The 13,753-nt window shown below is 41.3% G+C and overlaps 1 protein-coding gene across 1 annotated transcript; it reads left to right on the plus strand.

The window, feature by feature from the left end:
- Nucleotides 1–92: 92 nt before the first annotated feature.
- Nucleotides 93–6,544, plus strand: plk2b (polo-like kinase 2b (Drosophila)). Its single transcript, XM_034090966.2, has 14 exons — nt 93–1,221; nt 1,316–1,423; nt 1,531–1,647; nt 1,961–2,090; nt 2,260–2,443; nt 2,632–2,830; nt 2,954–3,101; nt 3,340–3,434; nt 3,686–3,818; nt 3,987–4,067; nt 4,432–4,591; nt 4,946–5,075; nt 5,226–5,336; nt 5,501–6,544. Exons 1-14 carry the CDS (start codon nt 1,036–1,038, stop codon nt 5,690–5,692), a joined length of 1,974 nt encoding a protein of 657 aa, XP_033946857.1. The 5' UTR covers nt 93–1,035; the 3' UTR covers nt 5,693–6,544.
- The last annotated feature ends 7,209 nt before the right edge of the window (nt 6,545–13,753 follow it).

The raw sequence follows: 13,753 nt of genomic DNA on the forward strand, positions 1-13,753 counted from the left end.
GCTGACAATCGTGTTATAAATACATTTGTGCAACACTTTTTACAACATTGCTATTGCGCTCTTTCTAAGAGTGATTCATTTGCAAATAGTTTTTCTTCCACATCATGACATACTCAGTAGCATGTTTCAGGTAAGTGAGGTATGCATGTTATTCTATTTGTCCCGCTTTGCTCTTGTGGGATTGTAGCTAGATTCATATGTTGTGCTTGTGTTTATTTATGTAATGAACACCTAGGCTCCTAGGCTCCTCCAGCTCAATGCCATTCTGAGATGTACTCCATGGTACTCACAGCCACTGAAGAGTAGGCACAAAGACCTTTTTATGTTGTGCACGGACTGGAAACAGTATCTGTATCTCCTGACCTGTCTGAAAGAAAGGGAACCTCTGCACTTAACAATCCAATAAAGTATCAGATGTCAGTGTTTAATTGTATTGCAGTATAGTCTTTGGTGAACAGAGATGTAAAGGCTGAGCAGGTTTGAAACCTTTACTCCAGCTTCTTAATATTATCCAACATGTCCACCTGAGGGTGCTAGTGCTCCAGACTGAGTTTGGTGCAAACATACAGAATGAGGTGAGCCTGAATGGAATACAGATAGTGGTATCCTCTGGATATTCTATTGATACAATGCATCAGACTTCCAACACATTGAATTATAGTATGCACAGTTGCACACACATATAAAAGGTCCATTCACCTGCCAAAATTACGATTATATATTATATATTGAAACTAACGAACATGATATTGTTGTTGTTGCGAGGCTGGTGTTGCAAATAATAATATTAATCCTTGTAAAAGATAAAATAACAGAATCCACCGGATGTTTAATCCCTTTGATTTCATGTCTGTGCCATCATCAACACCCATGCAAGGCAATCGATGTCAGGCAGACCTCATGCTCTGATTTCACACTGTGACGTCAGAGAGAGGGCGGCAGACAGAGGGGCTGGGTGGGGAGGGTGCCAGACTATAAAACCTCAGAGACGAGCTCCGGGCTGCATTCTGAGTGCGGGACGACTAACCACCTCAAATGGAAGTACAGAAAAACACCGGTCCCCAACAGACAAACAGCAGCAGCATGTGTGAAGCCACGCAAAGGTCGAGCGAGCCTCGCAGAAAGAAGTTGGATGAGCGCAGTGTGCCCTCGGAGATGGCCAGGATCATCACTGACCCTGCCACGGGGAAGTGCTACTGCCGTGGGAAAGTTTTGGGAAAGGTAGCGCAAGTTTCATCTCTAGTAATTTCTTAATGGATTTACAACTTAAGCCGAAGACACAGCATGTTAACGTAAGTGTTTTTATTCTTTCCAGGGTGGGTTTGCTAAATGCTACGAGATGACTGACCTCTCCACCAGCAAAGTTTATGCAGCCAAAATCATCCCGCATTCGCGCGTCTCCAAACCTCACCAACGAGAGAAGGTAAGCGCGCGGCTCTGGTCCCGGCGCGCACTGGTGCGCCTGGACAGCAGATATCACAGACATGCCTCTAAGTTCAAATCGTGACCATTATGTTTCTCCCCTGGCAGATTGACAGGGAAATTGAGCTGCACCGAGTTCTACACCACAAACACATTGTGCACTTTTATCATCATTTCGAGGACAATGAGCACATCTACATCCTGTTGGAATACTGCAGTAGAAAAGTAAGTTAGTTGACACATACTAAAAACTCATACCATTGTTATTTGTTCTTGCAGCAGCCGTGCTTCACATTTTGATAACACCTGCATTGCACCTAAAGTCAATGAAGCAGCACTCAGTCTGCCCCTACTATAAAAGACCTATACTGTGTTATGTATTGTTATGATTCAGCAAATCTACAGTATATACCTTCCCACAGAATGAGAATACAAGAAAACCACCATATTAAAGTTTTGGTTAGAGGAAACTGTGTTTTTATAGATAATTAAACTACAGGAAACTAATTATCTTCTCTATATTTTTGTCTTTTTGCAGTCATTAGCCCACATCCTGAAGGCTCGCAAAGTGCTAACTGAGCCCGAGGTGCGTTATTATCTCAGACAGATAGTATCTGGACTGAAGTACCTGCATGAACAAGAGATCCTTCACAGAGACCTTAAACTTGGTAAGGAATGTGACTGAAGCAGTGACACACTGCATTGCTGAGACACTTTATGCACAATTGTAAAAATACATTCTGTACTCAATACATCAGAGGATCAGTGCAGTATTTATCCTTTGATCCTGGCTTGAATATCAAATGCTCATCATATCATTCCCTTTCTTCCCTACAGGTAACTTCTTTGTGAGTGAGTCGATGGAGCTGAAGGTCGGCGACTTTGGTCTGGCTGCCAAGTTGGAGCCAGCAGGGAACAGGAGGAAGACGATCTGTGGAACTCCAAACTACCTGTCCCCTGAGGTGCTCAACAAGCAGGGCCACGGCTGTGAATCAGACATCTGGGCCCTGGGCTGTGTCATGTGAGTAGGCCAACTATACTTACACCATTTAGTTCAAAAAGATGTTTTGTAACAATGTAAAATATAGTTAAGTATCAGTCAAATACTGGATAATCAGCTTGAAGAGACACATTGGCATCATATTTTATGAGATTGTGATTTCCTCTTTTGCCTATATCTGCTCACTTTTCCCCTCCATCCTTCTCCAGGTACACCATGCTGTTGGGCAGGCCACCTTTTGAAACCACCAACCTGAAGGAGACGTACAGGTGTATTAGAGAGGCGCGTTATTCTCTACCCTCTTCCCTGTCGCCACAGGCTAAGCAGCTCATCACCAGCCTGCTAGCCAAGATTCCAGAGGATCGGCCAAACCTGGACCACATTATGAGGCACGACTTCTTCACACAGGTTAGTCCTCTGCCTGTCTGTCTATTGTCCTCACTGTCTGTCTCACTAAATGTCACTGTGTAGGAGTATAACAGTGACCCTTTTCCCACCAGCTGCACACTGACCCACTTTTCTTCTGCACAGGGCTTCAGTCCAGAGCGTCTGCCTGCTAGCTGCTGCCATTCAGCACCAGATTTCCACGTCTCTAGTCCAGCCAAGAGCTTTTTCAAGAAAGCTGCCGCAGCGCTCTTTGGGGGCAAGAGGGACAAGGTCAAATACTACGAGACTCTGAGTGAGTAATATACAAAACACTGAGCTCTCATGTACCATTTCAAACACCACATGTCACAGCAGTTATTTATTGTTCATGCAGCACAGTTGTGGTTGCTGCAAGAGGCACTGTTAGTTTATTAAACAATTGCAAGCACATTTCACATTTAAATGTATACTGCTCTCATGTTTGTGTTTGTTTAGCCACTGGTTAAAAGGTCTTATTCTGATATGTTCTGTGCTTCATTACCTTTTGATAGATAAGTTGACAAAAGAGGAAGAGGAGATCTACAAACTGCAGCACGACCTGGAGAGAAGTGTTATCAGCCAACAGCAGAGCAAAAATATTTCTGAGGTAAGAGATCATTCAAAACACAGTTCAGGATATTAAAACATCACACAGGTGATGCTAACCCTTGAGATATAATGTGTGCGAGAATCCAATGAGTAACTACGAGGCTGTATTACAACGAACAAGCACAATTTTAGAACAAACTAACAGCATTTATTTTCAACCTTTTAAGCTTCTGTGGGGGAATGCTTAGTAGGAAGATATGATCCAAATGTACAGTATTTAACCGTGGGGTCAATGATTCTCACCTTCAGAGTGGAAGTCTACCTCTGCCATCTGCCGAAAACCCCGTTGGCCCGGCAACGGAGAGCCAGTCCCCGACGACGCGTGATACCATCCGTCTGATTGTCAGGGGAAGTCTGGGGAGCTGCAGCAGCAGCAGTGAATGTGAGTTCTCCAGACTTGTTTCCCAGACACAGATACATTTCTGTTATTTTACACACAGGAGCTGCATCAATGATAGAGTGCATTTATGCAACAGCTAGATTACAATGCAGTTTCTTGAACTGCACTGAAATGATGTCTAGCTAAATGCCCCCGTTGTTGTTCTTTAAGGTCTGGAAGACAGCACGACAGGGAGCGTGGCTGAGACTGTTGCGAGCGTGTTGAGAGGATGTCTGGAGAATATGCCTAAAGGTGAGACTATTTGCCAATTCAAAGCCTACACATGTAGTTAATTATCAAATGATTCCACACTGGAAGGTTTTGTTGTAAACCAAAAGCTCATTATTTGTATTTGACCTTGAAATGTCTTAACAGAGAAATGTGTTGATTGAAGGACTGTTTTATATCTCAAAGATAGACTCCATGATGTTGTTAACACACCCTCATTCCCTCCACGTGTATTATTGTTTGTGTGTGACCGTGAAGGAAATATTGATATATTGATAAGCTCTTGGTTGCTTTAACAAAAGCAAGGATTTATAGAGGCTTCTTTAGTTCTTCAAATGGTCTTTGTTATTGTATTGTAATCCTCCTCCTCTGTGTTTTCACCCTGTAGCCGATGACATTCCCCAGGGCTCAAACAGCTGCACTCTTCAATGGGTGACTAAATGGGTGGACTACTCCAACAAGTACGGCTTTGGCTACCAGTTGTCTGACCACACCGTGGGAGTTCTCTTTAACAACGGCACTCACATGAGCCTCCTGCCAGACAGAAAGTAGGCACCATTCTATGCTTTCACAGCACGCCACTTTCAGTTTCAGTTATTATTCACTACATATAATGGAGATGGCTTGTTTAAGCATGCTCTAGTACATACTTTGAAGAACCTGTTAGTGGTTTGACATAAGTACTAAATTGCAAGGATAGCTTGCCTTGTCATATGCATTTGCAGGCTCCTTTTCAATAAGTAAATGTTGCTAGATCCTTTTCCCTGGCACTCAATATTTGTTATCAAGAATACCAACAGATTTTGAATGTCAGAAAAATCAGTTTATGTTTGTTCTCTTTTTGTAGTGTTTATCTGAGTGGTTGCATAACTCTTTTCACCTCCTTATGTCCATCTCTTTAGGACTATACATTACTATGCAGAGCTGGGACAGCGCTCCGTCTTCCCCACTTGCGAGGTACCTGAACACTTTGTGGGCCAAGTGACTGTGCTCAAGTACTTTTCACACTACATGGAGGAGAATCTCATGGATGTAAGTAAATATCTCTATTTTCCCACTCTTCTTTCTGTAATCTATCTGTCTTGCTATTATGTCTCTTTTGTCTTTCCATCCCCTGAAGCATTATGGCATCTTTCATGTTGCAGCCTGTCTAATCCTGCTCTACCTTTTGTGCTTTCTCAGGGCGGGGACCTTGTTAGTGTGGCAGATACTCACATGCCCAGACTCTACCTGCTGCAGTGGCTCAAGTCAGACCGCGCCCTCATGATGCTTTTTAACGACGGCACTTTCCAGGTAAACACATGCACTATCACAGGAAACACAGCAGTTATTAGGTATGCATAGAGGTGCACATCTTAGCATTGCATTACACAGATAAAGAAAATGATAGTTAGACTACAAATCATATGAGAAAACAATAACCTTCAAAATAACATCAACTTTTCTTATTTCCACAGATCAACTTTTACCACGACCACACCAAGATAATCCTGTGTTGCCAGAGCGATGAGTACATGCTGACATACATCAACGAGGACCGTGTCTCCAAAACCTTCAAACTCAGCTCCCTGCTGACATCCGGATGCCCCCCCGACCTGCGGGAACGCATGGTGTACTCCCTCAACATGCTTCTGCAGAGATGCAGCTAATGTGTTTTGCTTGATATTACACACACATATCTACGCATTGTCTGCTGCAGTGCTGCAGTGGAGCCATGTTTCAGAAGGAATCTGTGTGGGAAGGACAAGATTAAGGATAGACTTGTGAAAAGTTAATTAACATTCCTTCATTGTTGCACCTCGAATGACTCAGCAGAGGTGAACAAATACCATGGACAGACTCTGCTGACTGGAAATGAAATGTAGCACAATGACCGTGAATGATAAAGGGCTGACTTGTATGTTGAAAGTTGGAAGAAAGACAATACTGAGCATGTTGGAGAGAGAATGTTGGTACGAATGTGAACCCAAGCAATTTGGGTAAAAAGAGGGATGTTTGGGAAGTAAAGACAGATGCTGGGCTGGTACCAGCTTTAATGTGTATAATCTAATTGATGCTGTTTTATACAGAAAATACATAACAAGATGCTCTGAATATCACCAGGGCTAGACTGTGGAATATTGTAAATAATGTACAGTGTATGTCACAGCCACCTCAGCAGTGCAGACAAACGATGTGTTAATGTGTGTGGATGCTCCGGAGTTATGCTGTTTATATGTGTGAGTGTGTGTGCGAGTGGTATGTGTGTATCATCACATTAACTTTAAAAACTGTGATTTATTCTCTTTAATGATGGATAGTCTCGGCACATTGAGATTTGATGTGAGGGAGAGAAGGGAAGGGGAGAGAATAACATTTGAAAAACAGTACCAGGGGTCCTGAAGGATCCCGTAAAAGCCATTATCACAGTGGTTGAAAATGTCCTGAATAACTTATGTGTAAAAAGTGCAGTATTTATTTATTTAATAATAAAAAAGCATTTTCTTAAAAAAAAAAATCTACTCCTGTGTACTTGTCCTTTTTAATTGAGTGTTTTCAGCCATTTACATTTTCAGAAACAATGTTGTCTCAGTCCGCTCAGAGATGTTGTTAGATGTTTACTGCTTTTACATTTTATGTCTGCCCTCAAAATCTGTTGATGCCTGGTATTGATGTTTCTTTTAATGCAGTTATACAAACCTGAAAAGGAACAGTGTCCTTGTTCATCGTGTAAAGAGTACATTCTAAGAACATGTTATGTACAGTTCAATGAGAATGATTTCACTTCTGTGACCTTTTTCGAAATCAAAGTATTTCATCTTTAAACTGCAACAGGAAATGGACACAGAGAGAGAGATATAATAGAGGGTAGGTTGACAGTGAAGTTATATTCTCTGGCTCAAGGCCTCATCTTGTGTGGAGTTTTCCTCCCTAGTGATAAATGGAGGATTCAATTTGGCTGACCTCGTCACACACAGACTCACAAAGGCACACGTTGCTTGGCATACAAACAAGGGCACTGAGCATCAGCTCGACAGTCAAATAGTGACATGCAGCTAGAAAGACAGACAAGTGACAGACTTTGTTGTACTATTTTAATAATTACATCATAGCTTTTGAAGCATAGTTGTACAATAGTGACTATACAATCATTCTTAGAATTCTGTTCACATTCACTCACTGTAACCATGGAAACAATCCACCAGTGGCCAGATTGGTTAGTCGGAAATCAATGAGAGCTTCGAAAAAGACATCTGGCACAGCTTCTCCCTGCTTATGTCCTTTGTTCAATAATTGTAAGTCATGTGTTTTACAACAGATTGGCTTCTCTGCTACACTGCTGCCGGAACAAATACTCATGTGGAACACGGAGTATTTGTTCCGGCAGTCTGCTGAACACCTCTTCTTCACCTCTCTAGCTTATATAACGATGGAAGTTGAACATGGATGTTTGAGTCATCACATTGAATGTTCACTCAGAATATCTGTGCTCTTCAGAGTTCAATAATGAATGTCTCATGCATAAACATACCCACACAGACAAAAGCAGAACAGGAAGTAGCCTACAATAAGAAGGAGCAGGAATTATTCATGACGACACCTCAGGTCTGATTGTGTGTGTGTTGACAGTAATGGCCCCTGGAATGGATGCTTTAGTTAGACAGAAATAGGTTGTGTTGTTGATGTGAAGTTTTCTGTCCTTCGAGGGCATTTTTACACACGGTCCTAACATCTGAAAAGGAGTGCAGCAACTTCATCAAATGGATGCCATAGGATGACACACATTAATAACAGACTGCTTCCTCTTTCTCAGCAAGCCAGATGAAAAGTGGCAGTTTCTCTGAGGTTATGTAAGGGAAAGCTCTCTTCTGTTACTCAGCAAATGTTAGCTGATCAGCGTTATTGGCCTCATGAGAACTTTCGGCCCATCTGTGAACATAACACCAAGATGAAGTCATTAGAAAACCCTGTGGAGTTCAGAAAGCAAAGAGTGCACTTCATGTTCTTAGTGTCACTGTCATGTTATAGCTAGTTTTGAGTATCACCCACTCAAAGCTGGTGCTCCTCGGTCATGTCACGTTGGCAGTGGGAAACGTCTTGCCGCATGCGGTCAGGCTTAGCTGTGGAAGGAGAGTAAGCTGGACTGATAATGTGGATCTTTATACCTCAGCTCATATTGTAAAGTTCTCTTCCGGCAGAGAGGTGAGTCAGTTTTGGATAGTAGGCGCATTCTGCCAGAAAAAAACATGCTTTGATAGTGAAAACACTGGGATGCACTTGGGGGATTAGAAGGCCTTTGCATATCAAATGTCAGCACTCCTCCTCCTACTATGTGGACAAAAACAGATGTACTCTACAGAGAGCTGGGATGTTGTAGCCTTGCCCATGCGCTGCTGTAGCGTACAGTATCGACTAAAGATGAGCAATACACAGCACTCACTCACTCACTCTTACTCTTCCTACTTTGCAGTAGTTTAACCAAGAAAAAAAGGGTTTAAAGTCTGTACAAGAATGTGAGAAGCATGTTGTGTTTCCTTACCTTCCAGGTGTTCAAGTACGTATGATGTTGAGTCCCCTTGCCTGACTAAGTGTACTGTTCTGGCTTTTTTGTGTAATGTAATTGTCTTCACTTTGCTCCTACAATTATACATGTTCCAGGTTTAAAATATAACCTTTTGGATTGCGAAAGTAGTTTCTATTTTCTTCACAAATCTAAAGTGGCTGGCAGGTCTGTGAACCTCTCAGCCACAACTATTGAGGAATGAATGTTGCAAGGTATTTCAAATTTAGAATGAAAGGAATTCTCTAAGCATTTCTGGTATTCACTTTTTGTCCATAATCGGATCTTAGCTGTAGCACTATTGGGGCCTAGCTGTAGGTCACACCAATCCGAAATGTGTATTGTTATTACAATGGTTAAACCTGAACATGATACAGTCATCACTTAAATGGTTAGTCGCATGTAATAGAGGTTTTCTTTTTTCAGACATTAATCACACTATCCCAGCTGGAGTGTCCTCACATGAACCAGAGCCTTCGTCACATTGATGCTGGTATGATGCAGCAGCTGTCATGTGCAGTGGAAGAGCATCACAGCCTGATCTTTATAAATAAGGGACTGATATCTTCTTCAGTTTTTCTGATAACTACCTAACTGTGATAACTGCACCATCACCCTCCTCAGTGATGTCAGTAGAGAATGTGACTTCCTTGAAATGGAGTAGCGATCTGCTGACTTCTTTAAAGAAACATCAGATGGTTGTGTGTGGGCAGACGAAGGGCGAAGATATGACTGAAGAGTAGAACAAGAGAAAAACCTTGGCATGAGCTGCCACAGCAACGAAGAAACTTAAACGTTGAGCTTTATGTGGAACTACTGAGTTCGATACAACAACATTAAATAGTATAGGGGCTATTTGATTGCTAAGTCGTAAAACAATTTAGTATTAACAAACAGTATGCCATGTATACAGTATTCCAAATTCAGTGATTGTGTCCCTAGTTCACTGACCTCCTCCAGTTCCTCTATACTCAAAATGATAACCCTTGCAATATCAATAAAGGTTACTTGGCCAGTCAATTATATATCTGCTCCTATTCCTATAATAATCAGATATTTTAAAAGTAAAGCGTTTGTTCCTAAACCCATAGTTCAATATGTGGCGGGAACAATTGAAGATCCTGTCACTGCCCGCAGCATTTTTGTTTATCAGGTTGCAATTCCTGTGGAAACCAAATCTTCATGAAGTCCAAAATTCCTGCAGCAGCTACCTGCCCATCTTGTCATTATAGCTTAGTAGTTTTACAGATGATCATTGAAATGCACTGGGTTGGGAGATAATTACTGTGTAAGCTTGATTTTGGAATAGCTGCAACAAAGTAGACACGCATTCCATCCATACCGGCAAATGAAAGGGTGTGCTGCAGGGACTTTATGAAGTTCCCTTCCCCACTCAAATTCCTCTTTGCAAAGATTCAACTTGTTTCAGAGTAAGCACTTTATACAGGATGGAACTAGCCACATTTTATTAATTCCAGCATTTTTTCTTTTTCAAAAGCTGCTCTGTAAAGTCTGTGCAGGAGTTTTCAAATTGTGAAATGTTATTTTGTATCTATATATCAATCTAAAAATCTAAAAATCAATGTGATATACAAAGTTAATGAGACACAAGTAGAGCAAAACGTGTGATCTTCCTCCCATTATCCCATCTCACTGCCCCTTTTTCGCACATACTTAAAAGGCGTTTTAAGCTGAGTAATGGCTGCTAAATGTGGAAAGCAAGGCATTTAGCGGAGATCTCTGAAGTGTGGCAAGTGTTTAAATACATCCCTGCCTTGTGAAGGGAGGAAACTCTAGGGGCCTTAAAGCAGCGTTTCAATCCTGTGACTCACTGTGGAGATAGAAGGATAGCGCAAATCCAACACACGCACACGCGCGTGCGTGCGTACACCATCTTCCTTTGGATTTAGGTGTGGCGGTGTTGCTCAAGTTAATTGCCGTATGGTAATGTTCATCCCTGAATTCATGCTGGAGCTTAACGTTATACAGCAATGTTTTATGAAACAATCACACCAAATCTAAATCATTGTTCATATAGAGTGAATGCTAGCAGACCAGAGGTGTTGACACAGGGTTATAATGGTGTATTTTGTTCATCTATTGCAGCAAATCCCTTTCCCATAAAGTTTATTCGGAGATTGTATCTAAAAGGTCACACACAACCCATGCACCTTTGGCATTTCTCCGAGCCCACAGATACAAGCTCGGTCTGGTAAATGCCAAAGGTATGTTATCCAAACGGCTGTTCTCCAAGCCTGCACAGACAGAACAGAGGCATGGGCGGACAAATGGACTGTGGGATCAGATGGAGAAGGATCAGATTCAAGAGGTCAGCTGGGGGAAAATACAGCTCCACAGGGCAAACTCTTATACTTTGATGACGCCTCAGAGTGCTGGCATGTTATGTTGAAGAGGAACAACATTTATATACAATATGTTTTAATGAAGAGGAATTTATGAGATTATAGACAAACATATTTATTTGTCTTCTCTGCGATATAACTTTCTAACCACACCATGAATCTTTCTTCATTCACGTGTTGCTACATGCAGCGTATCAACTGAATGTTTTTATCAAGAGCACAAGAAAAATAAGAAACTCTCATTATGCAGCTACTGAAACTGCTTCATGAATTACTGAATGAAATGTCCTGTCATTGTATCGCAGACGGCAGTTTCACTGCAATCATTTTGCACATGTAGCTGCCCTCCTTGTGTGTCAAGGTGCTCTCATTCAGAAACACTCTGCCTGCCTCAGCGTGAAAAAGAGGTAAAAGGCCAAGACAAAGAGGAAACGGAAGAGTCTGGCATGGGGTGAGCATATAGGGCAGTGTTTCCGGCAACTTGTCGTACAGATTCATCAAAGAGCCAATCAAAGCATCATCTCTGATAATACTCTGACAGTCTCCACTTGCTCTGCCATTGAGCTGAGTGGGAGACAAAACTACTGTTTCCTTGGCAACTGCTACTCTCATCTTCGCCCGCATATAAACCCCCGGCTGCAATTCATTTGGCTGTTCTCTGTTCGTCATTCTGTATTGCGTGCACAAGTCCTTGGTTAAGCGTTTTTATCAGGTTATTTCTTAAATTGGGTGAATACGTTTATAACTTATTGCACATTTGTAATAATGGTTACTGGTTACAAAGGAATGTTCTGCATTCTCACACACTCACCATCCAATCCATTCAATACCTGTTGATGCAAAATGTTATTGCAAAATAATGCCCAATGTTATAATCTAGGTTGTGGTAGTAGCATTATCATTAATCCACTTGTTTACAGAATGTCTGGATTTAATACAGTTGTACCATGTGATTTTTTAGGAACTTGTGCTGAACATACAACTATCTTAAAATAGTTATTTTGATGACAGTAATCATTTTTCAATTGCCCAAGTATAACTACTGTCTCCCTCTCACTTTGTGCTACCCACAGAAAGTCTTTGCAAAGTATGTGGCCGCACAATGTCAACTCATCTGTGGTAAATTGTGATGTGTTATCTGCTATGTGTATGTATGAAGGTAGATATGGTGCAAAATGCGAGAGCGTGTAAAACCTGATGTGAGCACTTGCAGAAAAAAAATCTGAGCTTGTGTGCAATGTGCATACATTTACACTTGTATAACATATCCACGTAACTGTGAACCAAATGTACACTTGTATAAAATATCCACGTAACTGTGAACCAAATTTGAAGTCACAGAAGAAGAAGAAAAGTTTTGTAGCTTGTAGAAAAAAATGAACTTAGTGATGAAATGTTCACTTGTAGAAAAATACATATTTTTTAAATATATTTTCCATTACAACTGCAACTTGGTTATTACAACCTCTCAAATCAGTCATTACAACTTGACGAATCTGCTCTGTGGCAGTATAAATCGACGAATCTGCGGTCTTGACTTTTGCTACACTTCTTGCGATAAATATGTCGCAAAAGTAATTTTCACCAAAAGCTTTGCGTTTAAAAAAAACGACGGTCTGATTTCAACAACTCAATGTGTGATTATTATAGCAGTAATATTAGACACTAATAATACAGTAAACTATGAACACTGTACATATTATTGTTTGCCCGTGGGATTAGGGTGATCGGTAGTGAGAGCCGCTGCATTTTCCTCCGTCGGATGTGATATAAATAAAAACAAAGCGATTATTGTTGTTGTTGTAAACTCACGTGGATTAAATTTAGTGCATTCATTTCAACTCGCGAACATATGATACATTAAATGAATGCGAGGATGACGATCGAACATCGTTTGTTTGACCCTGGATGTATTTCCTGATCTAAAAACATAGCGATGGTTTTGTACTTACGCCAACGTGAATTAAACATTATTTTGTTAAATAAAAACATGGTGATGTTTAGTAAATGATTACATGTCTCTTACTTAAGCACAGAATATGATCCTATCCGTGACATATGGATCTTAACAAATATCCGCTATATCAGATACCTGTAGATCAGCTGTTTATTTCACATGAGTTTCAGTGTGGCAGCTTTTCACGGCTCCCCCTGGTGGATCCATGATCCATTGCAGCTGGTTTCATTATAATTAAATGTATTTATCAAGGGGGCGTTTCAAGTCCTGCGGGGGGGTTTTCCTTATCAGCAGGGGCCCACCCCGTGCCGATCACGGACCCGCACCGGTAGGCGTCTGAAACGAAGCGCTACATCTGTACATGTGTTTAACCGAAGTTCAATAAACATCCCTATCCCCTATGCTGAAGTTGCAAAAACACCACGATCTTATGATCCAATTCTATCAGTTTCCCAGTTACACAGGGACGCAGGAAGTCAGTCAGAGTTGGATGTGCGTGCAGCATCTCGCAGCGGAGTAACTGTGGTGGGGGGGAGGGTCTGCGAGTGGAGCCTCGCAGTTTTTCAGGTTGATATGTGAAGCTCATTAGCTAGTCAACATGTATCTAGCAAATGTTTAGCAAAATATTATAAGTGAGGCTACTAGACTAACGTTAGGTCTACTGTAATAGCCTCACTTTTAATAGTTTGCAAAACATTATCTAGCACTAGTGTTTTGCAGTTACTAGCAGCTTATTGGGATTTTATGCTAGATAGACAGGCATTGGTTTGATATAATAAATTAAGCATTATTGTTAGTTAAGTATGTCAGCCTGCAGCCCCACTTCTTGTCTCTCTAACTCATTGCAGAT

This window comes from Pseudochaenichthys georgianus, chromosome 9, assembly GCF_902827115.2.
Source record: "Pseudochaenichthys georgianus chromosome 9, fPseGeo1.2, whole genome shotgun sequence".
NCBI lineage: Eukaryota > Metazoa > Chordata > Actinopteri > Perciformes > Channichthyidae > Pseudochaenichthys > Pseudochaenichthys georgianus.

Bases quoted from the DNA above. Each gene is read 5' to 3' on its own strand.
- plk2b (XM_034090966.2), top strand. From the start codon at position 1,036: ATGGAAGTACAGAAAAACACCGGTCCCCAACAGACAAACAGCAGCAGC. The intron at 2,444-2,631 runs GTGAGTAGGCCA...ATCCTTCTCCAG, and splicing joins TGGGCCCTGGGCTGTGTCAT to GTACACCATGCTGTTGGGCA. The intron at 5,076-5,225 runs GTAAGTAAATAT...GTGCTTTCTCAG, and splicing joins TGGAGGAGAATCTCATGGAT to GGCGGGGACCTTGTTAGTGT.